Here is an 18,668-nt window from a genome sequence, read left to right as displayed (position 1 = left end):
TCCCCAGACCAGACACTTGCAGACAGCAGAGCCACTCACACTCCCCCTTGGCTGTGAGTGCCAAGGTTCTAACTGCTTAACACGGCTTTAAGGAAATTCTGCACCTATAAGAGGTGCCAGGGTTCTGGGCAGCAGGGGGCATCTCATAATGGGAGGTTCCAAATTCCCTGAACACAGCTACATTGGAGGTCATTTGCTCCATTTTAAACATCCTGGGGCCTTCAAACCACAAAGCCCTCTCCCAAGCATACATTCCCCCCACCCAAACTCTCCTCCCCATGCTGCAAGGGCACATCTTCAGAATCTGCTCACCTACCCTCTACAAGGGTAGCATCAAGCAAGCCCTTACATGGGGTTTTGGCCCTATAATTAAAATTTCCCTCGATCTAGACCTCTGCCCACACATTAATTAAATTTTATTTGCCCACTGTCCTGATGTATTATTTTTGCTATTTTCTCCCTTTTGGACTCAAGTAACTGATTTTTTTTTTCCCATCTCACGGAATAGATTCAAATTTTCCAGTGATTTAATTGATCTCACCAGCTGTCCCGCCAGCCTGCAGGACCTGTCTCCCTGGCTGTCCGCGTAGAAAACAGGACCTTTTTTCCTCCCCGGCTGCGGCTTCCGAGTGGGGTCTCAGGAGCCCGTGACCAGCCCCGACAGCTGCCCAGTCCTGAGGCCCGGCGTCCTATGACCTGCCTAAAGTACTTGCTAGTAGGCTACACACCGTCCACCCCCGCCAACACACCCCCCAACATACACACACATCCCACAGGAGTGCGGGCGGAAGCCGCGGGAAGCCCGACGGCTGTAGCTTTATTGCAAGATTTCTTCTCAAATGCGAAATCAAACCAACAAGCTCAGTGACTCGGATTCGTCAACAGCGGCGCCCCCCCGCACGCTGCTCGGAACTCGCCCCCACTCCACCCCACCTACATACACACAAAGTTCCCACGCCAGTGACCTCAGCCCCAAGTGCATCCCACAACCTCTCCCACCCGGCCCAGAACTTCCTTTCAAAGTAACAGTTAAGAAGCCCCATCCTCTACCCTCCCACCCCCCAACGCTGGACCGCACGCAGGACCGAGTTGGGTGTGGAAGTCCCTTCCCGCGCCGCCGCCTAAGGTCCCGCAGTGGCCCGGGCCCGGGCGCACGGAGGCACGTCGCTGCCCCTCGCGCTGCCCGCCGAGAGGCGGCGGCAGAGCCCGGGGAGGAGGAACCAGGGTCCTGGGCTCCCTTCTCCGTCTTCTTCCAGCCAAGCTGCCGAGGGCGGGCCGAGGCGGCGCTCAGTACAGCCCCAGGATGGCAGCGCCCACGTCCTTGGAAGGCCGGCGCTCCTGCATCAGAAAGTTAATCATGCTCTCCGACTTGATGAGCAGGTTGCAGCCCAGGAAGAAAACGCCGAAGACCACGGTGAGCGACAACACGCAGAGCACGGCAATCTGCGCCACGCGCGTCACCCACAGGCTGCGCTCATCCGGAGCCAGCCCCGCGGGGACCCCGTCACTGGCGGACAGCGGCGCGCCCCCAGGGCAGCAGCCCAGCCACGTGCCCAGCCCGTGGCTGCGGTTCCCCACGCCGACCCCGCCGCCGCCGCCGCCGCCCAAGCCACCCGCCGCCTCCAGGCCGCTGTGGTTCAGGAAGCTCGCGTTCATCGCCGCTCGGCGCCCGGGGTCTTGGCGCGCGGTCCGGGGCACACCGGGAGGCTCTCCGGCGTCCGCGCTCTCGGAGACACTCGGGTCCACCTGTGTGCGTGGAGAGCAAGAGGGCGGGGGGCTGCCCGCGCGCCGCACCCCTCGGGCCGCCGGCCCCTGGGCACCTGGCGGGAAGCGGCGGCCGGGAGAAGGCAGCAACAGGCTTCGCGGGAGCTGGAGCCGCAGAGCCGAGCGCGCCCCGCGGCACCGACTGCGCTCCTCTCACTCCCCGCCGCCCCTCCCCTAGCAACGGCCCCGCCCCCTCTCCTTCCTTCCCCATCCCCCCCCCCCTCCCGAGGCCCTGCAGCGTCCGTGGGGGGCGGGAGTCCCGCAGCGATCGCAGCTCCCCCAGTGTCCCAAGGCTGGAAGGGGTCGGGAGATCAGGGCAGCCCCGCCCTCGGTCGGCGAAGCTCGACACCCTCGGGGCAGCCTTGGTTACAGCCGGGAAAAATCTCCCAAGGAGCCCCTTCTGGGATTTGGTGCTCTTAGCAGTTAAGTTCTTCCTGAAGTCTGCCCTAAGTCTCTTCTCCGCTCTTCACTGAAGTCGCAGGAAGCCTTCCCAGATGTCAGAGGAGTCGCAGAGACCCCTCCCCTCGCCCCAGCGTTGCCTTCCCTTTCCTCTCTCCCCTCGTCACTGGGCAGTGGCCCTGGGTGGCCGGCCGTGCCCCGCCGCTCCCACCCAGGTCCTCCCAGCCTCGCTCCCACCATGAAGGTGAGGCGTACTCTCTGCGCCCTTCTCACCTCGCCCCCAGCCCTCCCCGTTTGACATTTTCTTAATTTAAAAATGTTATTGCATTTTCCCCTTCCCCATTCCTTTTTACAAATACACGTCACTGTAAACTTGTTAGAAATTACCGATTAGCAAAACGCAAAAAAATCTAAAAGCTCATAATCCTACTACCCAGAGAGTGTCCATGTCACCGCCTTGGTACAAAATCTTCCTGTCCTTTTTCTATGTGTGTCTTTATATATGTATTCAGAATAGGGACGCACTGTTCATACATGCTGTTTTGTACATGCTGTTTTGTAACCCTTTGTCATTTAACAGTTTATCCTTTGGTAGTGATAAATATTCACCTACAACAGTGGTTCTGAATTGCCCAGGGGGCTTGTTAAAACCCAGATTCCCGGGCTCAGCCCAGAGTTTCTGAATCAGTAAGCCTGTGCATTTCAAATAAATGTCCTTGCTGCTCTTCCTAGATGCACTTTGAGAATTACTGGTCTGCACCATCGTTTTGAGTGAAGGAATTGTATATTGTAGTCAAAGTATAGACTGTTACAATTTATTTAACCAAAGTCTCTATTTTTGGATATCTGACTTGTTTCTCTCTCTCCCTTTCTTTCTCCCTTCCTTCCTTCCCTTCTTTCTTCCTTCTTTTCCTTCTTCTTTCTTTCTTCCTTCCTTCCTTCCTTTCTTTCTTCCTTCCTTCCTTCCTTTCTTTCTTCTTTCTTTCTTTTTCTTTCTTTTCTTTCTTTCTTTCTTTCTTTCTTTCTTTCTTATCTTTCTCCTTCTTTTGTCAGAAACAAGATTACCATAAAGAACCTTGTAATGAAGTCTTTGTACAGAAACTGTAATTTTTTATTTCTATTATATTTTGAAAAATGGACCTGCAGAATCAGTGAATCACATCTAACCAAATTGCCCCCCAGAAATGTACCAGTTTGCACACCAGCCCTGTGGAGAAAGAGCACACTGCCCCCAGTCCTGTTTATTGTCAATATTTTAAAAATCATAGTGTGAATTTAGGGGCTAGTGGATGGTTTCTCACCCTTGTGTTCTTTGATTGTTGAATCAAAGGAAAGAAGGAAAGCATTCAGGACTTTTTGCAATAGTCCAGGCAAAAGATGGCTGGCTGGAGACTTGGATTCCAGGGGTGGCGGTGGAAGGAGAGATAAGTGGTTGGAAAGAAAGGGCTTGGCAAATTGGAGGGAGGGGATTCAGGATGCCTCCAGCACATGAGCATCCCAAAGCCACCCCCTCACTATTAGTAGAACACTAATTTGTGTGTGTGTGTGTCCTGTGAAGCTATTAAATTTCTCATTTTAAAGATGAAGAAACTAACATGTATGCACACACACACACACACACACACACACAGAGGAGAGATTAGGGAAAGACCCAGCTCACCTCCTCAGTCTTAAGAAAGCAGCCTGGCACAAGGGCACTCAGAGTTTTCTGGGCAGGAGTCTCCCTGTCCTGACCACCCCTCAGAGCCAGGATAGAACAGGATGAGAACAGGTATCTGGCCTAGACATTTTGTCCCCTGCTTTTGACCAGCGGGGTTTCTTTAGAGAAATGCTTTTGTTGTCTTTTGTCCATCCTTTTCCTGAGACCAACCCCTGACCTTTGATATACCCTGGACTTGGAGCCCATGGCTTTGACCCCATCCAGCTGAGGTCAGTCAAGCTGTCTGCTGCACAGAAAGGTTGGGGAGGGGTGAGTAAAGGTGGGGTACAGGGGCCTGCCTACTCCAGCAAGAGGCTGTGAGGAGGCTCATGGTTGGCCTTTCCTTTATTAAGCACCTATTATATGCTCAGTGCATTAAATATATTACCTCACTGAATTCTTACAGTGGATGTCCCCTTGACATGAGGAAACAGAGACTCAGAGTGGTTATTTGACTTACTTAAGACCACACAGCTAGTTAAGCATCAGAGCCAGAATTTGAGCCGAGATCTGTCCTGTTCCAAAGCTACACTCCTTTTTTTTAAATTTTATTGAAATATGGTTGATTTACAATGTTGTGTTAATTTCTGCTGTACTGCAAAGTGACTCAGTTATACATATATATTTTTTCATATTCTTTTCCATTATGGTTTGTCACAGAATACTGAATATAGTTCTCTGTGCTATACAGTAGGACCTTGTTGTTGATCCATCCTATATATAATAGTTCGCCTCTGCTAATCCCACACTCCCAGTCCTTCGCTCCCCTACCAACCCCTCCCTTGGCAAACACAATTCTGGTCTCTATGTCCGTGAGTCTGTTTTTGTTTTGTAGATATGTTGGTTTGTATCATATTTTAGATTCCACATATAAGTGATATCACAAGGTATTTGTCTTTCTCTTTCTGACTTACTTTGCTTAGTATGATAATCTCTAGGTCCATCCATGTTGCTGCTAATGTCATTATTTCATTCTTTTTGATGGCTGGGTAATATTCCATTTGTGTGTGTGTGTGTGTGTGTGTGTGTGTGTGTGTATAGATAGAGATATATCAATACTACATCCAAAGCTACACTCTTAATTATAACTGTCCCCTTTCTTCCATCATCCCTGAGCAGCTTTCTCTGGTTACCTTGCAGGAGAGGAAGATGTTGTCTATGACCTGGGAGCAGGAAGGGAGAGAGAGAACTTGGGCTTGTGGAAATAAACAAAGACCACCCAAATGAACGAACAAAGGCTGTTTATTCACAGCTTACTACAGTAGGGGAGTCAGCCACCATTAGTTGAGTTTGGCAGAGACACAAAGGCAGATAGAGGAGCGGGAAAGCTTTGTAGCAGCAAAAAGGGCCGGCTTCAGGTGTGCCCCGATTGGAGGCTGCTGGCATAGAAAAGCTATAGGTGGGCTGACTAGACGAGGGGCAGCCCATGTGATTGGTTAGGGGAGCATATTTAACTTTCTCCAATTTGTACTGTGTTGAAAGTGGGGGCAAAATTAGGGAAGCTTGTTGTTGATCAAGGCCTGGATGTTTGGGCCTGGTTGCTACAGGGCTTGTGGTTCGGCTTCCTGGGCTGTTGCTATAGGTAGTGGGTCAGAGCACTATTTTTATACACGGTCTGGCCATTGTATATTCAGTCTCCCAGACTCCTTCCCAGAGTTCAGGAGTGGGGGACCTGCCTGGCCGGGACTCAGCTAGGTGCTCCCTCTTCAGTGCTCCCTCCTTCTGCTTTTCCCTTCTGCCCTTTCTGGAGTCACTGGTCCCAGCAAGTCTGGTTGCTATTTGATTGCATTAACTGCTTTTTTTTTTTTTTTTTGAGGGGGCCACCTAAGTGGCTTGTGGGATCTTAGTTTCCCGACCAGGGATTTGAACCCTTGCCCTCGGCAGTGAAAGCGCAGAGTCCTAACCACAGGACTACCAGGGAAGTCCCTGCATTAACTCTTAATTTGTACAATAACCCTGAAAGAGAAGTACATTACTTATCTCTGCATCACAAATCACCCCCAAATTTAGCAAATATTTATTAGCTCACATAGTTTCTGAGGGCCAGGAAACCAGAAGCAGCTTAGCTGGGTTGTTCTGGCTCAGGGTCTCTCATGAGGCTGCAGTCAAGGGGTTGGCCAGGGCCGCAGTCACAGGAAGGCTCCACTGGGGGTAGAGGATCAGCTTCTAACGTGACTCCCCAGCACAGCTATTGTCTGGAAGCCTCAGTTCCTGGCCCTGGAGACCTTCCCATAGGGCTGCTTGAGCGTCCTCATGACATGCAGCTGGCTTGCCTCAGAGCAACTCTTGAAGAATGTGCTGGAAGGTGAGCAACCGGTGGAAGGGGGAGGGGCAGAAGAGTGAGGTTGCAGAGTAGAACACGTCAGCTGTCATTGTTACTTAATCTTCACAGCGAGCCTTGCAGAGAGAAGTCAGGATCCCCATTTGACAGATGAGAAAATGGAGGCTCAGAAAGGAGACAAATCTTGCCTGAGGTCACAGAGCTGGTAACTGGCACAGCCAGAATTTCAGCCCTTAGCTACCTTATAACCCAGCCCAAGTTTGTTCCAGCACATTCTTTGTGCTTGGGGTGGGGGGGGGCAGGGGGGAAGGGGAGTGTTTCGCTGTTAGAGAAAGACCACCCTCCCCCCAGGCCCCAGGGCTTGGGAGGGGCCTCAGGAGCTTAAGAAGGTGCCTGTCAACCGGGCTGCCTTCCCGCTCTAGATTGAGGAAGCCAGTGCCTCTGGGCCCAGCTGCCACCCACACAGGACTATTTTTTACCCTCCACCTCAGTGACAAGCCTGCATCTCCCAGCTCTGGAAAGGCCATCTGGGCAGTCTGGCTGCCCCAGGAAGAACCTCCACCCAGAGGCCACCGTTGTCCCCGCAGCTGTTTCTAGATGAACCTTTAGCTGTCCACCATGCCTTGGCCATCCGGGGTTGGTAAGACGATTCCACCCCTAGATTCAGAGATTAATAAAACCTCCCCAATTAGTATCAGTTGCCGGATGGACCTATCTGAACCGAAATGTTTACATCTGAAGGTATTTTAAATTGTTGACCTTTCTAAAAAGGTTAATAAAGTGTTCTATGCATGAACCATTTTAATGAAGAGGTAAGAATGATTCTATTTGCGTATTCAACTGTACACACACACACACACACACACACACACACACACAAAATGTCAACAGATGACCATTGTACAACAGTGCACTTCAGGGACGCCCAAAAGCCCTTGAAAGGAATTTATTTTCGGAAGTGGTTTCAAACAGCTGCCCTGAGGTTCCTGTTTATGCTGTTCATTTGTTTGGCAAACTCTTCCTGGAGCAGGCAAAGGTTGCCTTCTGCCCAGGTCCTGTCCAAATGATCTCACGTTTTACATTGGCAGAGGGGAAGTTAATGATTTCCTGCATCTGGTACAGAATTTAAATAAACAGGGATCGCCCCGTTCAGCTTTTGCCCCTCCTCGAGAGACTTCAAGGTTGGCCCCTACTCTGTTCACCCACACGAGGTGGAGAGCAGAGGAGCGCCACTCTTCACGCCAGGGTGGCTTTGCCCAAAGCATCGGGAGAAATGCCTCGGGGGTGTCTGTGCCATAGCAGGAAGGGGGCAGTACCTGCGTAAGTACTGTGAAGTGGAGAACTTGTGAGCAGGTATCACAGGTATCAGGGACTTCACACGTCACCTCCTACCACCTGTCTGATTTGTGTTTCAGAGAATACCTGGATTTTGGATATCTGGAATCTATTTCTGCCTCTGCCCCTAATTGGCTGTGTGCCCTTTGACAAGTCACCCATCCTCTCTGGGCCTTGATTGGCTCATCTATAAATCGAGGGAGCTGAAACAGATCATCTTCAATAAAACTTTATTTATAAAAACAGGGAGTGGGCCATTTGGATCATGGTTTGCCTTCCTCCACCCTCTGTTTCCTGGAAGGTGGGGGAGGGGACGTGCAGAGAGCATGGAGCCCAAGATCTGTGCCTGGTCTGCACCTAAACCACTACTTGGGCCTCCCTTACCCCATATATAAGATGAGAAGCATGGTTAATATCTTCATTCCCCAAACTGTGCTTTCTGGATCAGCAGTTCCGTGAGGTCTGTACAGAAGTGGCACTGACCTTAACAGATTTCTCAACTACAGGACTTCTCAGGGCCTTTAGTATGTTGATGATGTGCATTGTGAATTTCCTGGGGGGGGGGCGGGGTTGCAGGATGCGGTGTGTAACAATGGGATTCTTTTTCCCTACCCACCTACTAATATTTTTTGCCACTGTGTACCACTCAGCACAGTTAGGGAAATGCCCTGTAACCTCCCTAAAGCCTCTGTTTCCTTCGCTGCAGAACAGGGGTGATAATGGTTTCTGCCTCCTAGAATTGTTGGGAAGGGTAAATGAGGTAATGCCTGGAAACAGGCCTGGCACAGGGCCTGGCACAGAGTAAGTGTTCAATAAATGCTGGCAGTGATTATTTATAATAAGGTTCTTCCTTTCCAGCTCTGACATTCTGCACTTCCAACGGCAGGCAGCGTGTAATTAGACCCCAAAGCATCTGGCTTCTCGAGCCGAAAGAACAAGGCTGGAGGAAGGAAAAAGGAAGAGAAATATCCTTATGGGTTGCCCATTTGGCACCAGCCTCACTGCCAGTCGTCACAACAGGGGAATGTAGCAAAATGCCAACCCCTAATGACAAGGCTCAGGGGAGCTGGTGATTCCCTGTTTAGCTCAGACGCTGTGGGGAATATCAGAAACTGCGGAGAGGAAAGGGCTAGGACCAGTGCTGCTTTGGAGTCAAGCAGAAGAACCCCACAGCATCCCAAGTGGGTCAGCCTCCCTTTCTCACTGTCCGGGCACAGTGATCTTGGCCATTTACAGGTCTGTGTGATGTGCTGGGGGAACAGTGACAGGAGTGCTGAGTCAGAAAAGGTAAACAGGAAAATGCAGACAAGGGCAGGAAGAGCAATCCACAGAGGAAGCAGCATCTGCTGTGGCTCTGAAGCCTGGGGAAGCATAGGGCTGTAGTCACAGGGACCCAGGGGTGGGGCGGCAGTGCGGAGGAGTGTCAAAAGAGAAGGCTGAAGAGTGGGCAGGGAAGTCAGCGGAGAAGCATTTGCATTCCCCTGGATTAAAAAAGAAAACAGACTCTTCTCTGTATTTTTTAAAAATTTGACAATGAACATGTATAGCCCTTATAAGAAGAAAAATAATGTTTTTGAGAAAGGAAAATGATCACCCTTGCAACCATGTAGAGATCACTCTGGATGCTACTGCAATTGACCAGACAAAAGGTAATGATGAGCAATTCCACTCGCAGGTGTATATTCCCAAAGAATTGGAAATGTACAAATACACATACATGCGTGTTCACAGCAGTACTATTCATAATAGCTGAAAGGTGGAAACGGCCAAATGTCCATCCACAGATGAATGGACAAACAAAACGTGGTATAGCCATTCAAATGGGATATTATTCATAAAAAGGAACGAAGGACTGATACACGCTACAACATGGATGAACCTCAAAAACTTTAGGCTAAGTACAAGCAGCTGGACACAAAAGGTCACATACTGTACGATTTCATTTATATGAAATATCCAGAATAGGTAAATCCATAGAAACAAAAATGCAGATTAGTGGTTGCCAGGAGCTGGGGGAGAAGGAATGAGGAGCAACAGCTTAAAGGGTGTGAGAGAAAGTCCCAGCAGTCAGAACGCTGAAATCTCCCAGAGTTTGGTAATAAGCCCTCTTTATAGCTTAAGCTACCTCGAACTGACTTCACTTATACAAAAGAGTCGTATCTAATTCACCTGATACCATTCCATAAGCCTCTTTGCCAAAGTTCTTAAATCAAGAATAAAGTCACCAGGGACTTCCCTGGTGGTCCAGTGGCTAAGACTCCGCGTTACCAACGCAGGGGGCCCGGGTTCCATCCCTGGTCAGGGAACTAGATCCACATGCTGGCAACTAAGAGTTTGCATGCCGCAACAAAGATCCCATACGTGGCAATGAAGATCCTGCGTGCTGCAACTAAGACCCGGCGCAGCCAAATAAATAAATAAATAAATATATGAAAAAAGAATAAAATCACCTACGGGTGGGGGGAGGGGAAATTGGATAAAGGTGGTGAAAAGGTGCAAACTTCCAGTTATAAGATAAAAAAGTACTAAGGATGTAATGTACAACATGATAAATATAATTAACACTGCTGTATGTTATATGTGAAAGTTGTTAAGAGGGTAAAGTCTAAGGGTTCTCATCACAAGGAAAAATATTTTTTTCTTTTATTTTGTATCTATATGAGATAATGGATGTTCACTAAACTTATTGTGGTCATCATTTCATGATGTATGTAAGTCAAATCTTTATGCTGTACACCTTAAACTTATGCAGTGCTGTATGTCAATTATATCTCAATAAGGCTGGAAGAAAAAAAAAGAATAAAATGATCATACAATCGATGTTTCTGAAAGCCATAATGAACATGTGCAATGGGAGAAACTTGAAGAACCTTCTACAAGGTTTACAATGATGAAAAAATGGAACCAAACTAAATGTCCAAGAAAAGGGTGTTGGTCAAATTACAGTGCATCCCTTCAGCAAAAAGAATGCAAAGCCACCATGGGAAAATGATGCTGTGGCACAGAGGCTCTCCAGCTTGGCCACACATTGGAACCACCTGGGGAGTCTTAAAAGTCCCATAGACCAACCCCATCCCAGGCCCATTAAATCGGCCTGGGGGTGGAACCCAGACGTGAATATTTGCTAAGCTTTCCTGGGGGGTTCTAATGAGAGCCACTGTTGGAGAAGAATATTCAAGGACATAGAAATATGGCCGCTATATGCAGTCATTCCTTGATATCCAAAGGGAATTGGTTCCAGGACCTGCCTTGGATACCAAAATCCCCAGATGCTAAAGTCCCAGAGTTGGTCCTCCGTATCTGCGAATATGGAACCTGCCTTGTATTGAAAAAAATCTGCTATAAGGGGACCCGCGCAGTTGAAACCTGTGTGGTTCAAGGTCAACTATATTGTTAAGTGAAGAGAAGCTAATTATCTAACAGAGTATACCCTCTGACTCCTTTTTGGTAAATTTCTACCTGCGCTTGCACACACACACACACACACACACACACACACACACATACACACAGACTCACATAGATGAACAATAGGTGTGAAACTTTGATGTGCTCATCTCTGTAGGATGGGGCTATGAGAGACTTCGATATTTTTCTTTTGATTATCTGTATTTCCTATATGTTCTAAAGTAAACATTATGTCTTGTAATAAGTACAAAAAAGGATAAAGTCATCATCTAAAAAAGTCATATACTTTTCATTTCAGGAAAAAAGACAGAAATGAGCATCTAATCAAACAAGGTGTCGGCAGGTCATTTGCGAACACAGAACATCCCTAGGGGTGCTGCCACTGCAGCCCAACCGAGAGGCAGGTCCCAGCCTCCTGGTGACACCTGGGTTCCGTGAGTTAGGCAGGTGCTCCTGCCCGTAAGCCTCAGGCTCCTCCAGGGTTAAATGGGATGAGTTTGCCCACCTCACAAGATTAAAGGCATGAATGTGCAGCATCTGGCACAAAGTAGGTGCTGGATGCAGGTTGCTTCTTTCTCCATAAGTAAATCTCAGAGTCAGAGCCTGCAGCCAGTCAGCTCCTTGCTTGTCTTGCTGAAGGAGAAGGATTGGTTTTGCCCAAGTTCATCCACAGCTGCTGGTCTCCAGTGCTGTTGCAGCTGTGCTAGCCAGTGGCCACCTCTCATTGGCTTTGGCTGGGAATCTCTGCTGCCCGTGGAATTTTCCTGGGCTCCCTAGAAAGACCCCAGCTTCTCATCAGCACAACCTGTTGACCCTCTTATCCACATAGTCTGTATCCACCATCCCCAGATTGGGTCCCATCTGCATAAAGAAAGAAGGGCTTTCAGTCTTCCTGGGGTTGCTCACCTTTAATAAAAATGACAATTGTAGCTGCCATATATGGACCCTACATGTTCCTGGGCTTAACACCCTCTATCTCTCAGCCTTAACTCTGCCGGGCATGGGATGATACTATTCCCATTTCACAGGTGAGGCTCAGAGAGGTGAAGGGACTCAGTCATGGTCACACAGCTGATAACTGGCAGGCCTGTCTGGCCCCCAGGTTTCTCCACTGTACCACACTGCCTTCTAGCTGTCTCTGTTCCTTTTTCTATCCCAGTGGATTCTCACGTGCAGCCAAGTTAGATAACTGTTTTTACAAAAGCAGTGATTCTCAACATTGACTATGGAATTGCCTAGAAAGATTTTTAAATGCTGGTGGTAGGGGTGGGCATTGGAGGGTGTGGGGTGGGAAGGGTGGAGGTGGGAGGAGGGCGAGTGGGTGGGTAGTCACCAGAAGGGGACACTCAGGGCCTTCTGCGGTTGTGGTAATGTTCTACTTCTTGATCTGGGTGCTGGGTACTTGGGTTGTTCATTTTTTTGTGAAAATCATTGAGCTGTACACTTATGATTTGTGTACTTTTCTACATACATGGTATTCTATGGTAAAATTGTTTTAATTATTTTTTTAAGTAAAGAAGAAAAGGCAGTTGTCCTCAGCCACGTCACTGCCTCCTGGGAAAAGGCAGTCTGTGGCCCTGGATTCATCATCTTGAGGATGCTTTTCACGGCATCAGGCAGTTGTTGGCCTTTGAGTCTGTGCCTGTCCTTGACAATGAGCAGACACTTCTTCCAGGGCTGATGCTACGCTTAGCTGTAAAAGGCCCACTGCTGCTGCTGTGGTACTCAGGGACAGTCAGGCCCCGTGGCTGGGCTCCACACCTCCTCCCTCCCCACAACTGCACTCATATGACCTCACTCTGCCCAAGCCCTGGGACCTAGGGCAGCAGGGATGGAAACAGCTACAGCCTGGCACCTGGGCCTAAGCTGTGAGTCCCCTGCTGACTTCTGCCTTGTATCATAATTTGAGTCACTGGATACATGTTCTCTGATCTTCACTTACTGACCCTCTGATTTTTAGCTGGGCCCATGAATGTGTGAAACGAAGACTGTATTTCCCATTGTCATTTGTGGCTAGGTCTAGTTATGTGACTCAGTTTTGGCCAATAGAATCTAAGTGAAGTAGTCTGCACAATTCTAGGAAATGCCCTAAAAAAGGAGACTGCTCTTCTCTTTCCCCTACTCTTTCTTGATACCTGGAATATGGCTAGGAAAGGCTGAGTCCCAGCAGCCTTTTTGGTCCAAGGAGCAAAGTTATGATTGAAGATAGGAGAACAAGAAGACAGGGGAGCCTGGTTCCTCTCCCTCTTTCATCTCCTTTGTACCATGGAGCACCCTGTTGGTGGTAGACTGACTCCCTTGGGGTGTCTTAACATGAGAAGGAAATGAGCTTCTACCCTGTTTGAGCCAGTGATAGTTGGGGTTTTCCATTCCTCTCAACTCAGCTTAATCCTAACTAATACTCATGGCTTCTGATTTGACCCTTGGCTTGAGTTCCTGCCTTGGTCACCTGCCCAGTATGAGGCTGAGGGTCCTGCCTTGCTCCTCCTGTGCACTGGAGTTCTGTCCCTGCCCCATCTCAGTGCCACCTGCTGGTGCTCCCATCCATGCTCTCTGCAGGATTGTGTGTTGCTGCGTTTGCCTCTTGCCAGGGTAGAGTATAGTCTGCCGCTCCAGTTGCTTTCTTAGAGTGAACCCTGCTGCTTCCCTCTTCTCTCTCATCCTCTTACCGTGGCTCCTGCCCTGTGCCTGACAGGCTGGCAGCTCTCTGGACATCTACAGCAGGACCGATGCCTGCAGGGCCTTCCCCAATGGGCAGGTCCACAAGCAGCCGGTTCTGGAGATGTAAAAACAATGGTAGCTTCGTTCATGTATTCGTTCAACTGATATTTATCAAGTGTCGATCTTGGGCACTGGGGACACAACAGTAGGACAAGGTCGAGAGATGGTGCACTGGGTACAAGCACAGGCTGTAGAGCAAGAACGGCAGACACAGGCGTCAAAGACCCTGGAACTGATCACAGGAATTTTTAGGGGTTTCCTTTAAGGTTATGCCCATGACCTTGGTTACGTGTGCAAGTCTGCATAAGTCACTACACCTCTCCAGCCTTCAGCTTCCTCACCTTCCCCATCTGAACATGACAAGGCTGAACTGGATGATGTTTAAGATTCTGTGCAGATCTGTCCTCCTACAAAGGGAGAAAAAGGCCTAGGAGTCCTTAAGCCCAGGTTTGCCACCCGTGGGCTGCTGCCTGATTTAGGGCCTTAAGACAACTCTTATTTAATTATTTATTATAATTCTGTGGGTGGATGGGGGCTCAGCTGGACAGTTCTCCTGGTGACAGTTCCCTTTACCCCTCTGACCTCTGTGCTCATATAGAAATGGGGTACACTTGTACCGACCCAGAATTCTCACAGAATTCATGAGATAATAGCCCGGGTAACCGATAGTAGAGGAGGGGAAGTTTCTCTTTATTGAAATAAACCAGTTACTAAATGAAGAAGGAATTATAGAATTAGAATGTCACCATGTTTAACTCCCAGAGAATTAATGGGTCCAGGCATTGGGCATCAACAGCTGCTAATGTCACAAAAAGGAAGCCAACTAGACATTATGTCCCTTTGATGGAAGAACACAACACCTGCTTTGATCTTAATCTGATCTAACCTCTAGACTCAACTGTCAATTTACAGGAATTATAGAAGACAGAGCAATATGTTAAACTACATCATGGGCTTGTAATCATCAAAACACAGACTGTGGACAATCTACAAGGTATATGCTCTGCCTTCTTCAATAATAAATTACAAAGAAAAAGAGAAAGAGGGGAGAGAAGCCTATGGATTAAAAGAGATTTAGGAGACATCAACCAATCACAACTGAGCGCATCTTATTTGGATCTTGATTTAATCCAATTGTTAAAAAAAATGCTTTTTGGCATAGAACAATTAGAAATTTGAACACTGACTGAATATGTAATGATATTAAAGAATTATTGTTTTCAGAAAGACACAAGATAATGAGTAAATAGTAATAGACAAAGTACAAAGAAGCGTCCAGAAGCAAGGACCTATCATTAACTAAGTCTGGGGCGTATGGGAGAAAGAGACTGTGCTGGGAGTCCTACCCCCAACTTGGCCATTAGCTCACCCTGCGTGTAGCCTTGGTCGAGTCTCTTCCCCTCCCCAGTCCTCGGTTTTCCCATCTATGATATGAAGCAAGTGGATCCAATGGGTCTGTGAGGACTTGTTTATCTCTGGCTTCCTTTTGCTTTTTCCTCACCTGTGCAGCCCTGGAGCCTTTACTTGGTGCCTGTATCACCCCTACCATGTGTCCATAAGAGCATAAAAGCAGCAGGATGGGCAGAAGCCCATAGCTGATGGGCCCTGCAGAACAGAAGAGGCCACCTCCCTGAGGCACCTTGCCTGGAGGATCAAGCTGCATGATCCCAGGTGGACCGGTCCAAGCCCAAGGGGAAGGATGTCCAGGAAAGAAACCTCTGGAGAGGGACTTCACTGGTGGTGCAGTGGTTAAGAATCCGCCTGCCAATGCAGGGGACACGGGTTCGATCCCTGGTCCGGGAAGATCTCACATTCCATGGAGCATCTAAGCCTGTGCGCCACAACTACTGAGCCTGCATTGTAGAGCCCGTGAGCCACAACAAGAGAGGCCACCGCAATAAGAAGCCCAAGCACTGCAAAGAAGAGTAGCCCCCGCTCGCCACAACTAGAGAAAGCCTGCACACAGCAACAAAGACCCAACGCAACCAAAAATAAATTTTAAAAAAAATTAAAAAAGAAACCGCTGGAATACTTCATCACCCACAAACCACACACATGAGTTGTCTGCTCACTGGGATGGTTTGGCTTTTCCTGATGACTGGGGCCTTTTGGTGAGCTCCCTGGACCTACATCCTGGTCTGGTCACCTGCTCGGGACTCCAGCTGAGGTGGGGTCCCGCTGCCTTTGACACACATCTGTGGGCAGAAATGAACAATGTCACTGGATCATTCCATATCACCTGCCCCTTGATTCCTTGTTGCTGGCCTCTGCCCACCTGCCCTTCCAATAGCATCGCTAAGAAAGTATCAACCTTAGCACAGAACCTCACACATTGAAAATGTTCAATAAATAGAGAGGACTTCCCTCCTGGACCATCACAGGGGCTTAAAATTCTCTTGAATCATCAGGAGCTTTATCTCCAGAAGTTTGAAATAAAATACCCACCACCTGCTACCAACACCAACCAATTTAACACAGGAACTAAATAATACCCCAGCCCCAAAGAGTAAGAAAGACAATTCCATGAAAGTGAGCAGTACAGAGTAGCAGCTAAACCCACCATGTTGGTGTCAAACCTGAATTCAAATCCTTGCTCTGCCTCCTGCAAGCTCTGTGATTATGGGTGAGTTACTTAACTTCTCTGCAGCGAATTTCACAAGAGTGCTGTGACGATGAAATGATTCACTGCGTACACTGCTTCGTGCCTCACACACTGGGAGGGCTCAATATGTATTAACAATAGTTTTTATTGGGAGGCCTCCATTGTAGCATCCCATGGGTGCTCCACCATCACCTCCCCACCCCCAATTAAACCTTGTCTCCTTTCCCTGTCCCTTATAAAAAATGACCTTTCCACCAGTGCTTCATTCTTCAGCCTGGTTAGCTAAGCCTGTGATGTTGCAGTGTCTGATAATGGAACGTTGCCTTTTTTTTTTTTTTGGCTGCATTGGGTCTTCGTTGCTGCACGCAGGCTTTCTCTACTTGCGGCGAGCGGGGGCTACTCTTCGTTGCGGTGCGCGGGCTTCTCATTGCAGTGGCTTCTCTTGCTGCGGAGCACGGACTCTAGGCGCGCGGGCTGCAGTAGTTGTGGCATGCGGACTCAGTAGTTGTGGCTGGCGGGCTCTAGAGCGCAGGCTCAGTAGTTGTGGTGCACGGGGCTTAGTTGCTCCGCGGCATGTGGGATCTTCCCGGACCAGGGATCGAACCCGTGCCCTCTGTATTGGCAGGCGGATTCTTAACCACTGCGCCACCAGGGAAGTCCGCCTTGTTTCATCATAGGCGGGTTTCAGGCAAGGTGGAAGGCCAATACAGAGGGTACCTTGAGCCTGAGCTGCCTTCTAAAGGCACCTTGAGAATCACAACTCTTTGATGCCACCTCCAACTACTCCATGTCACATCTGTGGATGACAGACCTGGAGCTCTGGCTGCTGCCCCACTGGAGATAGGACATATGGTAGCACAGGGAGGGCTCTTGATGTTGAGGGACCAACAAAGTGGAATCAGGAGCCAAAGAGACCACAACCCAAATCCCGGCTCTGCCACTGCATAAATCGGGGATATTAATGCCCAGCTCCCAGGCTGGCGAGCTTAGAGGAGGGAATACTTTTACGTGTTGGTGTCCCCGCAGCCCCTGCCTTCCTGTACCTGGACCTCTGCTGGCCTCTAGTGGCCACTGGATAAATTGCACAGAGAGTTGGCTTGAAAACCGGCATGTGGGAGAAACTTTGCCCCAACTTCTGAATTTTCCTAATACTGGGATTCTCAACCGTGATAGACCCATAACTCCCTTTTCACAAAATATATTTTGTGGGTGGTGTCGTTGTTGCTTCCGAGGCTTCAGAATTCATGATGAACTTACTTCAGATTGTGCGTGACCACTGGGTACATATACTTGTCCCTGTGGGATTTGTCGTTGGATGCTATCTAGACAGAAAGAATGATGAAAAGCTAATTGCTTTCCGGAACAAGAGTCTGTTATATAAAAGGGAATTAAGACCCAGTGAAGAAGTCACGAGGAAGTAAAAGTTGCTGCTGAATTACAGAATGTTCACATTTTTTAAATTATAAGAGAAATAAAAACACATTCATTACTTAAATATATATACATAGTGTAATGATAGTAATTTTTAAAGATTTTAAGCACTTTATTGAAGTATTGACATATAATAAATGACATATTTATAGTGTACAATTTGCTAATTTTTGATTTATGTAAATTCTCATGAAGCCATCATCACATCAAGATAGTGAACATCTCAATCACCCCCCAAAATTTCCTTGTGCCCCTTTCTACTCCCTAATCCCCCAAAAAACTACTGATCTGTTTTGTCATTATAGATTAGTTTACACTTTCTAGAGTTTTCTATAAATGGGCTTGTACAGTATATACTCTTTTTTTGGTCTGGCTTCTTTCACTCAGCATAATTATTTTGAAATTTATCCACGTTGTTGTGTGTACCAATCATTCATTCCTTTTTATTGATTTGTTTAATCCATTCATAATGATGGTAAATTTAAAAATCAGCATAATGCTTTAACTATAATATAAAAGAGAAACTGGGGGAAAGTGATAACATAATAGGTAAGTTCTATGAAGATGCTCAGGCATGATTACACTAAAACATATAATGATGTAGTCACATGCTTTACCTATACACGCAGTTGTATGAGCCCAGTTCTTTGCCAGAAATTTTGGTTTGACTCCAAAGGCCAGCAATTGGCCACCCCATGCAAGAGGGTCCGAAGCTGGGTGAATGACGTGTGGGGACTGAGATTAAGCAGAGAAAGTGGACACAGGCAAATTTTAGCTCAGTGGAAAGATTCATTTCTCGAAGGGCTGACTATCAGGGTGGCATGCTTCTTTTTGAACTATGTGAATGGTGTGTCTGGACTGGACCACCATGGAATTTCTCCAGTCTATTAGTTACTCAGACTTATGGACCTGCTAAGGTCCATGAGTGTATTTCACTCTTCTTGCATTTCACAGCACAATCTAGGAGCTTCCATTGCACTTTCTTGAGCAGACATAAGTGTCCCTCCTTGCCCCATGCTCCCAGGTCC

General features: G+C 48.1%; 2 protein-coding genes across 2 annotated transcripts; one reads left to right on the top strand and one right to left on the bottom strand.

The window, feature by feature from the left end:
• Positions 1–1,080: 1,080 nt before the first annotated feature.
• Positions 1,081–1,656, bottom strand: RPRML (reprimo like). Its single transcript, XM_061176449.1, has one exon. It carries the CDS (start codon positions 1,654–1,656, stop codon positions 1,288–1,290), a length of 369 nt encoding a protein of 122 aa, XP_061032432.1. The 3' UTR covers positions 1,081–1,287.
• A 745-nt stretch (positions 1,657–2,401) lies between these two features.
• On the top strand, positions 2,402–17,630 carry LOC133080856 (NADH dehydrogenase [ubiquinone] 1 beta subcomplex subunit 1-like). Its single transcript, XM_061176941.1, has 3 exons — positions 2,402–2,407; positions 13,446–13,505; positions 17,421–17,630. The coding sequence occupies exons 1-3, from the start codon at positions 2,402–2,404 to the stop codon at positions 17,628–17,630; spliced, it is 276 nt and encodes a 91-aa protein (XP_061032924.1).
• Positions 17,631–18,668: the final 1,038 nt, after the last annotated feature.

This window comes from Eubalaena glacialis, chromosome 19 (assembly GCF_028564815.1).
Source record: "Eubalaena glacialis isolate mEubGla1 chromosome 19, mEubGla1.1.hap2.+ XY, whole genome shotgun sequence".
Taxonomy (NCBI): Eukaryota; Metazoa; Chordata; class Mammalia; order Artiodactyla; family Balaenidae; genus Eubalaena; species Eubalaena glacialis.
The sequence above is the reverse complement of the archived record's forward strand: the minus strand, read 5'-3'. Positions and strand labels throughout refer to the sequence as shown.